At 38.7% G+C, this 17,928-nt stretch overlaps 1 protein-coding gene across 2 annotated transcripts in view; it reads left to right on the top strand.

Annotated features, from left to right (window-relative positions):
• LOC124135212 (proline dehydrogenase 1, mitochondrial-like) overlaps window positions 1–1,329 on the top strand; it is a 38,405-nt gene extending 37,076 nt beyond the window's left edge. For both annotated transcript variants that reach the window (XM_048396336.1, XM_048396335.1), the window contains one exon: window positions 174–1,329. In XM_048396336.1, the coding sequence (XP_048252293.1) occupies window positions 174–397 (224 nt within the window). In that variant the 3' untranslated portion in view covers window positions 398–1,329. The remainder of the gene's footprint in view (window positions 1–173) is intronic.
• The last annotated feature ends 16,599 nt before the right edge of the window (window positions 1,330–17,928 follow it).

Raw genomic sequence — 17,928 nt, 5'->3', positions numbered from 1 at the left:
TGCCCACTTTCAGAAATAATGTATGTAGATGTTGTGCGGCATTGAGAGCTTAACAGGGGACATCACTCTCAAATTATTTTGTGTTTGACTTTTCTACATACCACATTACAGACCATGCTATAACTGAAATACTGACCATGTGATAACTCCCTCACTCACTCCATGTTCTGCAGGTCAGGCGGGTTACTCCGTGTACAAGTACGTTCCGTTCGGCCCAGTGGAGGAGGTTCTCCCTTATCTGTCCCGCCGCGGCATGGAGAACAGAGGTGTCCTCAAGAAGGTCGTGAAGGAGAAGCGCCTCCTGGCGGCCGAACTATCTCGGAGAATCAGGAGCGGACAACTCTTCTACAACCCTCAGACCAACATACCTTCGACTGCAGGTGTGCGGTCGTCGTGAGTGGGAGACGGATGTGAGAGTTGAGGACTAGATCGCCATCACGTCAGATGGCCCTCACGTGTAGATAACACTGCAGTATAGACTATCGTATCATCACTCACAAGAACAATTTTAAGTTTTAATTTATTTATAAGAGAACAAAATGAGCCTGTGAACATTATTTAAGCCAAACTGTTGTCATGACTACTGATGTATGTGTCATCCAGTTGTGTAACGAGACAGATAATTAACTTTCATTGTCAAAAAATATTTTGTTGAAATATTTTTTATATGAGCAACAAAATGACTTGTTTCTGCTGGAAATCATTGATGTGATATCAAGGATATACTAAATTGCATGTCGAATTAATATATTTTTAAAGAATCGAATAATTAAAAAAAAATTTAATAAAATTTTAATATTTGCAATTGTATTGAGTATCAGGCTGTTCTGAATTTATGTACCATCACTTCATAATCTTTATGTCCAAACTTGAAAGTTTGTCCGTGCACTTTCCTAGAACAAAGCACTGATTGTAATGGTGCAGTGATATGTTGTTTTTATGTGTATGCTACTCGAAATTTGACACGGATAACCAGGTTTTTAGCGTTTGTCCAAATGGAAAAATGTTCTGTACAAATATTCTGTACAAATGTTCTGTACAAATTTGTCATCTTGGTGCAAGTGTATATCCCTATCAATCGTAGAGCTGTTGTTTGTACATAGACCAAGTTCAACATTGTGAATCTCATTTCTTTGGTTGTTTGTTAAAGAAATGTGTAGTTTGCCATGTTTTGTCATGCATATTTCTTTATCTGGCACCTTGTTTTTGTGAGTGAGTGAGTGAGTTGGGTTTAACGCCGCTTTTAACAGTATTCCAGTTATATCACGGCGTGTCAGGTTAATGTGGGAGGAAAGTCCGAAGTGATGCAGGTCTCGGACGTTTACCACTTCGGTGAAACCCACGAGCACGGGTATGGTGCTGACAAACCTAGAAACATAATCAGGGCGAAGTGGGATTCGAACCCACGATCATAGGTTTCTGGCGTCCCCAAGGGATGCAACTCTGCACAGCGAATCACTGCGCCTTAGACGACTGGATGTGTCACTGTCTTACAACACCCAGCACTCACTGTGCTGAGCTGCCACAACATGCTGTGCAGAGTTGCGTCCCTTGAAGCCAGGATACACAGGTAGTGGGTTCAGATCCAATATTCGATAGATTGTTATGTTTGTATTGTCAGCGCCATTCTTGTGCATACTGGTTTCACGTATGGGATCAATGTGGACATGGATCACCTTTGACTTTCCTCTCACTTGGAGGTTAAATGTCTGTTGATCACATCGATTGTTCCAGCCTGGTGAATGTGCTGTTTTATACATGACAAACATGGAGGACTCACTTGTTTTGTACAGCAGCTGTTCCCGGTATATCTCGTTTTACTTATAAGCCTTGTGTGATGTCATCTTATTGTACTCCAGTGGTATTAAATCTCATACACTGGGATGTTATAATATCCCTGTGATTATATATAATATCCCAGGGATATTTGCTATATAATATGTTATAATATCCCCATGATTTTATATAATATCCTAGGGATATTTGCTATATAATATGTCATAATATCCCTGTGATTATATATAATATCCCAGGGATATTTGCTCTATAATATGTTATTATATCCTTGTGATTATATATAATATCCCAGGGATATTTGCTATATAATATGTTATAATATCCCCATGATTTTATATAATATCCTAGGGATATTTGCTATATAATATGTCATAATATCCCTGTGATTATATATAATATCCCAGGGATATTTGCTCTATAATATGTTATTATATCCTTGTGATTATATATAATATCCCAGGGATATTTGCTATATAATATGTTATAATATCCCCATGATTTTATATAATATTCCGGGGATATTTGCTATATAATATGTTATAATATCCCTGTGATTATATATAATATCCCAGGCATATTTGCTGTATAATATGTTATAATATCCCTGATTATATATAATATCCCAGGGATATTTGCCATATAATATGTTATAATATCCCTGGGATTTTATTAATACAACTTCTGTTTAGATTGTTACATATATATGTTTCTCATGAGAAATTTATTTTGCATTTGAACACAATCTAATGAAATGTAAAATCAATGACAAATACTTTCTTTTTATTCTTGAGAATCGAACACACAACCTTTGTTTCTGCTGCCCGGTGAGTGGGCTGATGAATCACAATTCTTTTAAGAATGTCTTTTTCAAGTTCTGTACCCCAGCAACAGATATTTTATGCAATGTAGATAAATGTTGTTTTAAGTTTCTTTTTTCGTTTTTTAATTTGGATAAAACACTTCCCCTCATGTTTTTATGATATTTAAAACCCTTATCCTTGGTATAAAACCTCAGGGCTAACGCACCTCCATTTTATCTTGCGGATGGGGTTTTAAATATCATAAAACCCCTCGGACGTGTTTTATCCTACACTTCCTGATAAGACATTACACAGCACAAAGGGGTAATTACTTGGGTAGATCATCATTGAGCATATCCCAGCACACTCGGGCAGTGTTGCTTATCTAGGATGAGGTGAGGTGAGGTGAAATAGAATTTAGTGTCATCTTTGAGATTATTGCACTTATATAGTGATGTGCATCCATTCATGTGTGTGTGCGTGTGAGTGCTTGTGTGCTTATACTAATGCCGAGTTAATAGTACTAGCTCACTGAGATACCATTCTGCAGTTTCCACTCAGACACTGTGTACTACTTAGCTGACCAGTCTGTTTTATGCCATTCATGGCCGGGAATCCAAAACGACCTTCTGTTCAAGGCACTATCTCAATCCACTAGACGACAGAGGCGGTCCTGACATTGGTGAATATACTGGCGATGGAGAGTAGGTTGATGGGTGACATTGCTTGGCAAGCATGACTCTCGAGTGTCCAGTTTTGTCTTCGGTCATGTGAAAAATTGTGTTTCCAAAGATGAATGACTTTGTTCTATGTTCCTCCAGCAGTGAATGGGTACCCGGTAGGATGTAATGTCAATGCCTTCTTTCTATTGCTTTTAGGACAGCTTTGGTTGTGGCCTCCTCAGGGAGCTGAGTTTGTATTATCACTGTACCATGGTCCCATGAGCAGGGTATTGTGTAGCTTTGGCTGTACACTCCTCAGGGAGCTGAGATTGTTTTAGGACTGTACACCAATCTCGTGACCAGGGTAATTTGTATTACCACTGTAAACTGATCCTATGACCAGGGTATTGTGTAGCTTTGGCTGTACACTCCTCAGGGAGCTGAGATTGTTTTAGGACTGTACACCAATCTCGTGACCAGGGTAATTTGTATTACCACTGTAAACTGATCCTATGACCAGGGTATTGTGTAGCTTTGTCTGTACACTCCTCAGGGAGCTGAGATTGTTTTAGGACTGTACACCAATCTCGTGACCAGGGTAATTTGTATTATCACTGTACACCGATCCCATGAGCAGGGTATTGTGTTGCTTTGGCTGTATACTCCTCAGGGAGCTGAGATTGTATTATCACTGTACACCCACCTCAAAATATATATATGCATTTTTATTGTTGTTATTATTGCTGTCCTTATCTGCGGAGTATCATAGTTAGCTGATGGCTGTGCAAGCTTCATACTGGACAAGTAGATGTCCCCAGAAGCTGAATTTGAAGGGGAAATGTTTTAATTTTCAACAAATTTTTATGAAGTTGCATGCAGTCACTTTCTTTGGTGATATGGTTCTTGCTCTTGATATGTCAAACCACCTGCAAATCAGACCCGCGAAAGATCCGGGGTAGAATCGGTCTTCAGCAACCCATGCTTGCCATAAAAGGCGACCAACAGCATCTTGGGTCAGACTCGCTGACATCATTGTATCCCAATTTTATGGATCAATGCTCGTAATGTCAATCACAGGATTGTCTGGTGAGGATTGTCTGGTCTAGATCTGATTATTTACAGACCGCAGTCATATAGCTGGAATATTGCTGTGTGCGACTTTAGACAACAAACAAACAACACAGAATATTGCTGGAGTTTTGCTGAGTGGTGTAAAACCATGCCCACTCAAAACACAGTGGTGGGTGCAGAATTAGGAAAAGTGGGAGGTGCTCTGTAGGACTGGGACGGATAACTTGGGGACTCGGGTACATATATCTACTGCTACTATGGTCTTCATATTGATGCAAATAGTGTATAAAGGTGCTATATCATTCAGTTCAAATTATGTGAAAATACTCAATTTCAAAAGTTGCCACTCTTTGATTAGGATGTGAATCTTGTGTGAAGAATGATACAGACTTTTAAGCTGAACAATATATATTTCTTTATGTTTCTTTTCCTATGGCGTTCATATGTTGTTTTGAAATGTGCAGCCACAAGACAGGTCTCAAAACCTCATTCTATATGTACGTGAAAAAAACATTAAGCACCACTGCTTCAATCTCATTAAAATCAGACCTTAGTTCTCGCTACCGCTATACAAAGATCAGAAGACATCCCATTAGGGGTCACGTCAGAACGACCTTTCATCCGTCCAATGAGAGCGTCGCTTACCAGATCATGAAAGTGACACTCGGAATGTGATCTCTAATCATACAACCTCGAAAACTTCAACACGGGGTATTCCGAACGATAGTTATTGGTTTAACGACTGTATCCATACAATCTAGACCATCCATTAGCCATTCCAGAATGTTCTTTTGTTTAGGTATCAAATTTGTAATGGAGAATTTGTCAAAATATGTTTCGAAGCGTAGTCTCCAGTTTGAAATTAGTGACATAAAGCACGAGAAAGCTGCCTTCTGATTGGTCATTCTATTGGTCGGTCAAAGTTCGCGCAAGGTCGGTCTGACGTGACCCGTAATGGGATGTCCTTAGATCTTTGTTTAGTGGTAACGAGAACTAAGATCGGATTTTAATGAGATTGCCACTGCTTTAACTTTTGGAATATCTATATACAGCATTAACCTCATTTGTATCAATATCTAAGATACAACAGACTCAATAAAACACTGCTACAAGAACACTATGTACCCTCAGATGGTCTCAAGGACTGGGTCATATAAAACAGGTTAACGAACACTCACAATTGGAAGGCTGTGTGTTTTAATACACACCTTCCATGACCAATTAAATACAGTCAAGTCTCCTTAATCAGCCAATCGTTAATGTGACAATCTGCTTTATCCGACACAATTGATCGGAACCGATTTAATCGGTGCTATTTAGACCCGTTAAGCTTAGTCTTGCACTCCAACTCTGACACACCTAATTTGCAACAAATTACCGAAATCAGTCACTAATCTGTTTCCTTAATCCAAAGCAGTAATGATGTGTTGGTATCATTGTCTATCGTGTAGTCTGATTTTCAATCACAAACGTTGATACGACTTAGTTTCGTTAATCCAACATAATCATATGCAACCAACCATGTTGGATTAACGGGACTTGACTGTATAGTCATATGATAAAAATGGTGTTCTTTAACTTTTTTTGAGTAGTGTATGATGTGAAGAAGTACCATCTTCCTGAGGCAAGGCAGTTTACTGACTGTTAAAGTCCAGTTTCAACCCTTGCCGAACTAGACTGGATTTTCTGGGCTCAAACGTAGCCCCACCAGTAGTTATTACAAGTTATGTCCCTTCCATGTCCGTCCTATTGACCAATCAGATTCCAAATCTCATATCACTTGCGTCAAATTAGATGGCATCCCCCAGTGAAGACGATCAAATTGATAATCAAGATCTGTAAAGTGCATCAAATCATGTAAGCACTTGATTAAAAACATGACAAATTTTGAAAATATCTGTTGATGCTAAGTTGCCTGCATGCTTTGCAAATCCTGCAATCGACCGTAATCTACACAGCAGTTTACAAACTGGTTGTCGATTTCGTTACGCGATTTTGATTGGACTATGCATAGACTTGTTAGTCTAACCAAAACATCACTCCATAATTCCAGCCTAGTTTGGCAAGGGTGGAAATTGGACTCTGTTAACTCCCTTGACTTATGAGGATGGAGTACAGGAAGCAGCTCAATGGGTTGTCAAATAATTACTGGCATTGAATTGTTACAAAATACGTCACTACATAATCAATTTCCCACTTTGTACTTCAGTATTTCACTTTATAAATAAAATCTAATGTGTTTTGTCAGAAAATACAGTAAAATATGTTTATAACGAATACGCTTATAATGAACTGACGATTATCACAAACTTAAGTTTTGGTCCTTGACATTTGCTGTATAGATGTTCTATATATGCTTATAACGAACTATGGTTATAACAAACTAGAATTAGTGGTCCATTTGAGTTTGTTATAACCATAGTTTACTGTAAATATAAGGCACATTTTTTTAATATATGCTACTTTTTATGCTAATATAAAGTAAGTAGTGGTTAATTATTTTCGAGGTGTATTTATGATGCAATGACCTGGCTGTTCGCTCCAACAGGTGCTGTTTGTTGATGCTATGTGTAAGCGTTGTTGTAGAACCACTAAAGGTCAAAATAGATGTACATATGCACATTTTAAGCCAAGAAAACAAAGTGACAGTCTTCAGTTTGTGCTATATAAATATTCCTTATTCAGGGTGGTCAATCTCTGTACTTAATTTTTGTTTTGTCTTGAGATATGGTTTACATGGCTCTCTCTGGGGTTATATTGTTTCAACATAGTGTAACAGTATCTGACCTATGGTATTGGGCAACAAATCCGGTGCCGACATGTTGTGTCATGAGAAGCCCCATCTTCCCGAGGTAAGCGTGTCCACTAGCCCATATCAAAGCCTAGTTTCTAACCTTGCCACATCAAGGCCACTTTTCTTGGCTCGACACTGGTGCCACCTCGTGTAGATCACAAGTTGTGTCCCTTGTAATGAAAATGTGATATCCAATCAGCTTGCTGTTCATATCTTGTATAGCTTCACAAAGATAGCGACTACCATAGGCGTTGACCTAGTCGAATAGATAACGAAAACATTCGCGATTTCATCCATGACACAAAAACACAGGCAATCGTCGGGGGGTGTAAAAGATGAAAAAGACATATTCGTGTCAACAAAGACAGGCAACGGTAAATTACCGTATTCGACGTAATAAGTGCCCAGGGCGCTCTCAAAATTAGAAATAGGGGGCTCTTATTAGAATATTATTTAGGTGAAAAAAAGCCAGAGTTCCAAGACCTTAAATTTCGTGGTTTATGCTAACAGCCTGAAATGTTTATATACAACAGATATATTTTTCCAGAATTTAATTTGTTTTAATTAAGACACATATAACACACGAGTGCGTACACGAATAAATAAGTCGTGTGTACATAGTTCAGTCGGAAAGGGGTTGTTCACTAGCAAATATATTAGCAAATATCGCTGTGGGCGCTTATTAGAGCAGGGTGCTTATTACGTCGTATACTGTACTTTCATAAGGTGTACCAGTCATGGATGATTTTGTGAAACATTCTCTGATTGGACTATCGATATGTGGGATAGTCCAATCATATTTAGCACAAGAATGTGGTTTTGATGTGACAAGGGTGGAAACAAGACTTTGATAAAAGGCTAGCGGAAGCTCTTGCCTCGGGAAGATGGAGACGCCTATGCTTAAAGCTGTATTGGAAGAGGAATACCATTTCACTCAAAGCTGCATATGTTTGAGTTGCACACACCTCATCCCTCTGGTAATGTTTTAATCCCATGCCCGCTACCAATCCTCTCACACTGCTATGAGCCTAATGCTCTATGCCACTCCTCCACCAATATTAAAGGGAAAGTATATCGACCATTCCAAAGCATTGTTTGTAAACAATAGCTTACTTGGCTCTGCAAGACTTTTTCCGTGAGAAGAAGTTTCTGCTCCAGTGATCACACCGCTGATGTAGGCTTATCACGTGACCAGACTTATCTCTTGTTTGTAAACAAACACACTTATTCTGAAATAAGAACAGATGGGACTAATGCAAGCATTTTTTGTGGGGCTTCGATGACAGCATGTGGAGGCCAAAAATGCAAATGGAAATAGTTTCTCATGTTTTACGATATTTCGTCCATGAAAGTTAAACATATTTTACATGTTTATCTAATTGAGTAGACTAGTCCAAAGTGAAACCGATGGAAAACGCAAGAAAGGAGTATTTTGTAACTCATCCGTAAGAAAACCACACAAACTTTCTCTTCAATTTGCCTTTAATAAAACACATGACTGAAGCCTGTTTACTCTGTGCAGCGCTTGCGTTGTTAGCTTCGCTGTATGGAGCTGTAATTGTTTGAGAACTGAATCGGACGTGAACTAAAGGTGTTATGTCATACTTGGAAATTATTTCATGCATGATTTAAAAATTCACCAGACCATCAACGTACTGTCCCTTTCTATATTACATATTAAATATCAGTCTATAGTGCCCTCTCAAGCCCAACCCTACCGCACCAGTGTCAGTTGGGGTATATGTAGTATTACAATGTTTGAGATGACCCCCAGGTTTGACCGACATGTGTCAGAGCTGCTGCTTACAGTGATACTTAGAGTTTGACCATTTCATCAATTTTATCACAGATTATCTTTATTATTTTCTTAATAATTTTTGTCATATTTTCCTTTTGGTGATATTTTGTTTTGTTGTCTTAGTCAAATAAAATTTATTATGATATACATGGATTTTGTGTTCAGGTCTTTGTTGCCATGAAGACACATCCAAATGAATTTGGCATCACCTATGGAGCACCATACTAACTACACATACCGTATTCGACGTAATAAGCGCCCTGCTCTATTAAGCGCCCATGGTAGTATTTGCTGATATTTTCAGCTTAACCTTGTGATAACCGGTACTTCCTGTTTAGAACAATGGGCAATGACGATGATTTTTACTCATTGTTTATGTGGACTTTGGTTGTCACAAATACGTAGATGTGTAAGTCAATATGTGCAAGCATGCACGCGGATATTATTTGTAAGAGACATATACATTGTATATCTAAAGGGGTAAAATACTGAGGGTGATTGTTTTCTGTGTTCAACAAACCCACGAAATTTACGATCTTCCAATTCTGTTTTTTTTCACCAAAATGATATTCTAATAAGTTCCCTCTATTTCTAATTTTGAGAACGCCCTGGGCGCTTATTACGCCGAATACAGTATTCCAAATTTCATTACATTTTGAAAAAAATGGCCATAAACAAGTTTTTTCAATATGTCTACCATGGCATCATTGGTTGGATGATGCAGGCCAAGTTCCAGCTTCATCAGTGAAGGCCATAAACTCAGGTGAGCTAAAAAAGTAAATTCCTCACTTGTGGTTGAACTTTTTATCCACTGACATGATTGAACATGGTTTCTCTGTTGCATGGACTTATATTAGTGTAATGATAATTTGTTGTGCTCTTGTCGGGCCTTGTACTGTTTTTTAGTTGGAAAACAAACAATTTGGCCTAAAATTCAATGTAAGTGGTTGGAAATAAATCAATAATAACATTCAAATTCAAGATTAGTACTGCAGCTAACAAATGAAAAACAAACAAGTTTCAACATGGCAAGATACCATTACAGTGAGTGGGTGAGTCTGGTGTTACGACGCTTTTAGCAATATTCCAGCAATGGACACCAGAAATGGGCTTTGCACATTGTACCCATGTCGGGAATCGAAACTTGGTCTTCAATGTGACGAGCAAACGCTTTAAACACTAGGCTACCCGACCACCCCAGATACCATGAGAAAATTGATTTTTGTTGTTGTTAGTATAAAGATTTTATGCAGATTATCCATGATTTCTTGTGAACAGTTGTGATAAAATCTTGTGATTTTTTCATTTCACCTTATTGCAAAACAGAGTCATAAAAAAAACCCTCAAAGTATGTTTTCCCCTAATGATTTTGTTGTTGGTCAGTCTTGTAAACCAACTAAAAAAACATACAAGGCCTAATGCCTAGTGCAGATGACAGAAGCTTCCCTACAATATGGAAACACTGATTGATGTAGAGGAATGTCTGACAAAATATTTATCATGACGACAGGAGAGGTGGTGGGGTAGCCTAGTGGCTAAAGCGTTTGCTCGTCCTGCTGATGGCCCTGGTTTGATTCCCCACATGGGTAGAAATGTGTGAAGCCCATTTCTGGTGTCCCCTGCCATGATATTGCTGCGTTAAGTCAAACTCACTTGCTTACTCACTTACTTGATGTTGGGAATCCACACCACACTATAAAGCTATAGACTAACGCCTAGTCTCTGAAAATAAATAATTTTGATAGAAACAAATAACTCCATTTAGATTCAAAAGGAGCCCGAGTGGAGAAATCCTAGACTTGCTTGAAAATGGATCAATCATCACAAGTAATAATATTCTTTCATTTATGATATTTAATAGGATTTGTTCTTTAACAACTAAAACTATATCTATTACAAATGTCCAAATGTTTAAAGTATTATAACTAATTAAAATATAGTTATTGAACTGACCAATTTCATGTTAATACATTTAGTATCCATGTTAATATTCATAAAAAAACAACAAACAAATTTCAGTCATCACCTCAAGTCTCAATCAGATCATTTCCAATACTTTCTATTCAACACGTTTTAGGTAAACAGAGCGCTACTGATGCTAAAAGTTTTACAGACAAGCCAAAAATAAAGGGTATCTGGCAAGAAACATACAAGCGAAGCAAACCCAGGCATAAACCAGGCTGATCCAAAGCTTGCATAGCAACTCAATGATTTCTCCCTAAGACTCTCTAATAATGGAGGAAGAATTTCTAAATGAGTGGTTCGGCTGTAGACATACGCTCTAAAATATAGTTTTGTGTAAGTTATGTCCTTTACATTCAGATATAATATTTTATTTTTACCCGTTGTACATAAAGAAAATATAAAATATATTTTCCCATCATCTCCGTTTAAAGTAGACCATGAGCACACTCTTGGAAGTCGAACTACTTTCTACTTTTCACATATTCCTTCACTTCAAGCTTGTCGCAGCAAGGTCAAACGATCCGAAGCACGATGTCTCTCGTTTCGAATGTGTACCAGAGAGTTTTCCGGCGGACATCTACGTTCGCATTGTCAATTGTCGTAGGGGCATTCTTTTTCGAAAGGGCGTTTGATCAGGGAGGCGACTTTTTATTCAACTACATCAATAGGGGTGTAAGTATCACACGTCATTGACAAATTTCCTGTCACGTTCAGCAATAGCAGTGACCTATCGAACACTTCAAGTCGCCTGTGCCAGACTACATGGCAGCAAAATGTGCGATTTAGGTCCATTTAATAATTTTCATGGAAAAAACAGTTGAAGATTTACCCCTAACGACAAAGGTCAAACTTGACTAAAACTGAATTCAGGTTGTTGGGGTCGTTTTCGGCAGTTACTACAGAAATGTAGCCCATTGACATAATATCAGTGCTTACTTACTTGGCAATATGTTCATTAGAGTCACGAGGTGTGATATTGTTGACAATATGGAAAGTCAACAGATCTAATTTACTGTTTGCTGTCTTTGAGTCATCTGCTTTTGCAGAACTGTCAAATGTTTTGAGTTGACAAGTCATGCCATATCCACAAACACTGTGTTAGTGTGACTCTTTCAATGTTTACATTTGTCAGTGCAGTCTCTATCGTGTTGAAAAAATACAGATTTGGTGGTCTCTTAGGCTACTGATCAACGTGTTGGAATCAATGTCTGCCAGTGAAAATACGTGAACTAGTACAGTTTCTTAAGTAAATTTGTGGAGTCTTGTCTTAGATTGTATATAGCATGGTATGCTATATTATCGTGATAGTTAAATTGTAATGGCGAATGCTTACTAACACATTAACTATGTCATACGCAAAATGTTTCTTGTTCTTTATTCAACTTGAGTTTGGTAAACAAAGAACTTGTCATTCATTTGTGACTCAAGTGGGGTGGGGGGTCAACTCTTGTTATCTTATCACTATTTTGTGTGTGATAGGTGTGGATTATGTGGTTTACATCACTTCCTGTTTGGGATTATGCATAATCAGTATTCATACTCGTTTGGGTTGTGGTCAAAGAACATAGTCCAAACAAGTCTTTTCTACCTTTCGATTGGAGGTAGGGGTAATTCCACACAATCTTGTTTTTAGTTTTACCTAAGTCGACAGGGTATGTAGAATACAAGATTTGCCGTCATACTATATTATGGATGCTGCCATTGAGCATGTTGAGTTACCTTCTTGGGCTTGCCTGACTAACGTCCCGGGGTTCATGGATGGCAACCCCTCAAGCACCACATGCATTAGCACACTAGGTTTATAAATGCAATTCCCATCACTTTGTGATGGTGACAAAACACTACCCTCAGTGTTGTGCCACTGGGTCATACCTTTCTGAGTTAAACACATTTCTACATAACTATGTTTGTAGTAAGAGGCAACTAACATGATCAGGTGGTCACGCTCGCTGACATGGTGGTGCATTGCTGACTTGGTTGATGCATGTCATCATATCCCAATTGCGTAGATCGAAGCTCGTGTTGTCAATTACTGGATCGTCTGGTCCAGACTTGATTATTTACAGACCACTATCATATGCTGGAATATTGCTGAGTGCGGTGTTCACCAACAAGCAAACATTTCTGAAAAAGTGATTTTATTTTGCCCCATGCGTTCTAGGATGGTCAAGGTCAGATGCCAAATTGGTATCGGTAATAATGTTTCTTTGTTTCTATGTGATAGTAATCATTTTACCATGACTTCGGAAATACCCGAATCTGATCAGCTGATTGGTATTTATAGAAAAATACTTTTTTCCCAATAAGGTTTGGTAGGCATTTTGAAATAATGATAAGGATGATAAGGACAGTATTGTTTATATTTTGTTTCAAAATGCAGTGTTATGGTTACTATATGCATGTATAGCATGGTATAGTATTCAAAATATTTTTGGAAGATGGAAATACATTTTGTGCAAATGTGTGACAGAAATACACAAAGAGTTTATTACAAATCTCAGACAACAGAGCTTGAAATTTGGTGCTTTCGTATGACCAACAATGATACTATATCTGTTGCATCACAATAAATGTCCTGATGTCATAGTTCTGACTACTTTTGTAGTTTTCTTGTGACATGCCCAAACTGTAGTTATGTTTCATTAACTAGTCCAAATTGAATTGTCATTCAAACCTACGGTGTCACCCATGCTTTAAAAAAATCATATTCTAATCTGTTAGTTATTGTTGATTGCAGTGTTCATTCTAGAGCACAGCATTCCCTCATATGTTTCATTATTGACTCAAGAATTAGCGACGTGAGGCAGTTGCAAGGATGGTTTCTACTATTAAGGAATCCCATATACCTCACATGTTATTATATGACATTAAAATGTCATCATGCGACCTATTTATGCGGAAGTGAGCTGTGTGCAATGTTATGAAGCAAGCTCCTTTACAATGAGCGAGATCTTCATTACACTCTCATATCATCATGATCATAAGACAGGGAAGGAAGTATCACTGTTGGGATCTTTGTTGCTGTATCTGAGATGTAAAACAGGCTGTTTGATTGGCTTTCACATTTACAAACATAACTTGAATCTTAACAGCAAATTCTTAAGATTTGATTTTTGAAGATTAGGATATTTATCCATGTGGACATTATTTTCATTAATGATGATTCTGTTTTCTTCAGAAACTATATGACGACATTAAGGACAAATTCGCAGCTGCGGAGGAATAAACATCGTCCTGTAGGAATGTGTTATACAGACTTGTACATGCTAAACTGGGTCATGGTGACCTGACAGTGACACTGTGACCTTATCTTACCTTCTGCTTGGATGTACACACTGGATGCTGAAGAAAGTACCACCCGTTGCAAGACATGTTGCATCCTATCAACACCATGGCACATCTGACCAACTTGCTGTTCTCCATCTGAGCTGGAAGTGCTGACCAGTTCATCATTAATGCCTTGACGTAAGGACTGGTTCTTGATTGTCAGTTTGTGAAAACACCAGTCCTGATGATAATCACATATCTTCAGCAAACCCAGTGTGTATATTTGACCACTTGAATGAAAATGTGAATGAATGTTAGCATACAATTTTTTGAGTGCCACAGCTGAATAAATTATATAAAAGTTTGTCTTGCTTACTCTTGTTTGTGGTAGACATCTATGACCTGGATCACGTTGCACCTCCTTCACACAGGGGGGGCACGGGTAGCCCAGTCGTCTAAGGTACAGCGATTCGCTGTGCAGAGTTGCGTCCCCTGGACACGCCAGAAACCTATGATTGTTCGAATCCCAGTTAACCCTGGTTATGTTTCTAGGTTTGTCAGCACCATACCCGTGCTTGTGGGTTTCACCGAAGTGGTAAACATCTGAGACCGGCATCACTTCGGGCTTTCCTCCAACATTAAGCTGACACACCGTGATATAACTGGAATACTGTTAAAAGCAGCTTTAAACCCAACTCACTCATTCACACATACTGACATGAACATGATGAAATACATACCCACGCTTCATTTGATGGTAAAGTCTAGTGGTTACACCTTTTCATTGACTTGACTTTATCCCATAAGATTTGTTGAACAGAATCGTCTTGTGCTCTGGGGGCGGTTCGTGATCCTGTTGTTTAAAGCGTTCTCTTCTCACGCCAAAGACCCAGGTTCAATTCCCCACATGGGTACAATGTGAGAAGCTCATTTCTGGTGTTGCCTGTGATCTTGCTGGATTAATGCTAAAAGGGTCGTAAAACCATACTCACTACCCCACTCAGGCCCTGAACAACAAGGCTCTTGGCTAAATATCACCTGTGTATTGAACTTGGGGTGCATGCATGGGGTAGAGATTTCCAGTGGCTGTTCTTTTTCCACTGCAAGGTATCCAGTCAGGTGATGCTAACGGTTACTGCATGCAAGTTAGCCCATCAACCTACACTTGTTATAAGATGTGGATGGTATTGTCATTATTTTGACTTGGTTGCTGGTGTGTCATCGTACCTAACATGTTACAATGTCAATCACTGGTTTGTCAGGTCAAGGTTGATAACTTGCAGGCAGCCGTCACACCATGAAATATTACAGAGTTCGTTGTAAAACGCTTTCTGTTCAAATCGCCATATATTGAGAAGCACACGTAAAATACTAAGACGTTCTGCTATTCCTTATGTGATCATACAAATGTTGGTTGTCAACCGACCAGCTTTGTGAGAATTACATAACTGAACAGCTAACAAGTCAAATCCGACTACTCGTATATTAAATTTGTAGTGTGCACAGTCTATTTTTCTATTTTTAAACATTAAGTTGAATTCAAACTATTAAACCACTGTACCAAGTGGATGTGTATCTCCATTCTATTGTGATATGACCGCCTCCGTGGTCTAGTGGTAGAGTGTCCGCCCGAAGAGCGTCATTCCAAAAGACGTTGAAAGATGGTACTTATTGTTACCCTGTCTGGCGCTCGGTAGTTAGGGGCTAAAACAGGGACTGGTCACCCCGGTGTCTGTATACTGTGTCTGTGTGGGGTATTCATGTTATACTGCGGCATGGTATCTCGGTGGGCTAGCACTAAAAATCGGCATCGGTCAACATGAATAACCCACTCAGGCACAGTATACTGACGCTCTACCACTAGACCACGGAGGCGGCCTGCCTCACGTCGCTAGAATGAGTGGTAGTGCTTGGGGAGCGGTTAGCCAGGTTTACATTCACCTTTGTGTCCATGGTACAAACGTAAATGGTACTTAACTTTATATATACAGTGACAGTATGTTTGTTTGTTCATGTTCATGATTTCAATAACTGGATTATCTGGTCTAGATTCGGTTATTTACAGACCGCCGTCATATAGCAGGAATATTGCTGAGTGCCGCGTTAAACAAGAAGCAAACAAACAATACACAATATAAATTCTAATATGTCAAGTGTATAATTAATTATCCCTATCAAATGTTGAGTAGTATAATTAACACAATATCACTTTCCCATCTTACTGGTATCATTTATTGACAGTTTAAAGTTTATTTTGTTCGTAAGTAAGGCATATGTTCGGACACCTGGTTACTTACACATGTATTGAGTGATCACACATGACGTTGTGTTCGGTGTATTATCTATGTTACAAACCAGTTTTTCTTCAATACGGTTAACTACGTTTATAACGTACACGCCTATAACGAACAGACGGATATAACGAATTGTTTTTTTTTGTCCCGGCCACTTGCTGTATATATGCTTATGACGAATGAACTACGGTTATAACAAACTTAAATTAGTGGTCCCTTTGAGTTCGTTATAACCGTAGCTCACTGTGTTTCTTTCAGCCCCATATCAAGAAGTGTGTTTGTGTCTTCATCACTCAAGGGAACGTCACGGCCTCGACGTCTTCTGCATGTATTATTTTGCACAACCGATCGCCCCGAATGTACAAACGTAAATTTATAACATCCACCACACATTCACACCAGACACGTACTCTCCGCCAAAAGAAACGCGAACTATAGAAACACATAGTGAAGTATGTACGTTAAGAAGAGGTGTTTCCAATGTGTACCACTTAAAGACAAAATTAACAATCAGTCAAGTGTTACCACAGAGTGTCTTTATTCTTATCACGATATTTCAAAACAAGATTTCAAAACTTTATACGCTAATCCTGCACGAGACAAATGTGCATCTCGAGTCATGGATCTATGACGTCACATGTGATACTTTCATTAGCGTCGGTTCACAAAACATACCAGTATGTTCGTTTGTGCATCGAACCAAATTAATGTCTCTTAATATGAGTAATTCTTCATATTTTAACCAACATGTATGGTATTTGCGTTTCTTTTGTCGGTGAATATATAATAAATATTTCTCTAAACTGAACACATACTCACGTATTTATTTTTTCTGCGCATTCATATATGTGCAAGAACACATTTACACCACCTCTTGACTAGGTGTAAATGTACACACCTGGCAAATGTACTCACGTATGGAATTTCGTTCATATGTACCATTTACACACCTGTGTAATTTTACATACCGAAGTAAAATACATGTATGTATAAACGTGTTTCTTAAAACACTATTCTTAACTCTATCACCCCGAGAAATAAATCGCCCGAACGAACACAGGACAAGGATGTTGTATATCACAATGGAGGTCACCGATAACGGCATTTTGGAAATGGAAGCCGAGAGTTTCGAGTGAACACTTTCCCCTCGTCACCTGTGAAGATCCGGGGTAGAATAGATCTTCAGCAACCCATGCTTGCCGTAAAAGGTGACTATGAGGCCACTAACAGGACCGGGTGGTCAGGCTCCCTGACTTGCTTGATGCACGTCATCGATCCCAATTGCGTGGATCGATGCTCATGATGTCAATCACTGGATTGTATGGTTCAGACTCGATTATTTATAGACCGCTGTCATACAGCTGGAATATTGCTGAGTGCGGCGTTAAACAACAAACCAAACCCCTCGTGGACTCTACCGTTAAGTCTGTCCTCAGATTATCCAACCGTTAGTGTAGCGCGATAGGCAATAGGCAATGAG

The sequence above is a fragment of the Haliotis rufescens genome, unplaced genomic scaffold (genome assembly GCF_023055435.1).
Source record: "Haliotis rufescens isolate VD_foot unplaced genomic scaffold, xgHalRufe1.0.p SCAF_15, whole genome shotgun sequence".
Classification (NCBI taxonomy): Eukaryota; Metazoa; Mollusca; class Gastropoda; order Lepetellida; family Haliotidae; genus Haliotis; species Haliotis rufescens.
Note: the sequence above shows the minus strand (reverse complement) of the source record. Positions and strands in the feature narration are given on the sequence as shown.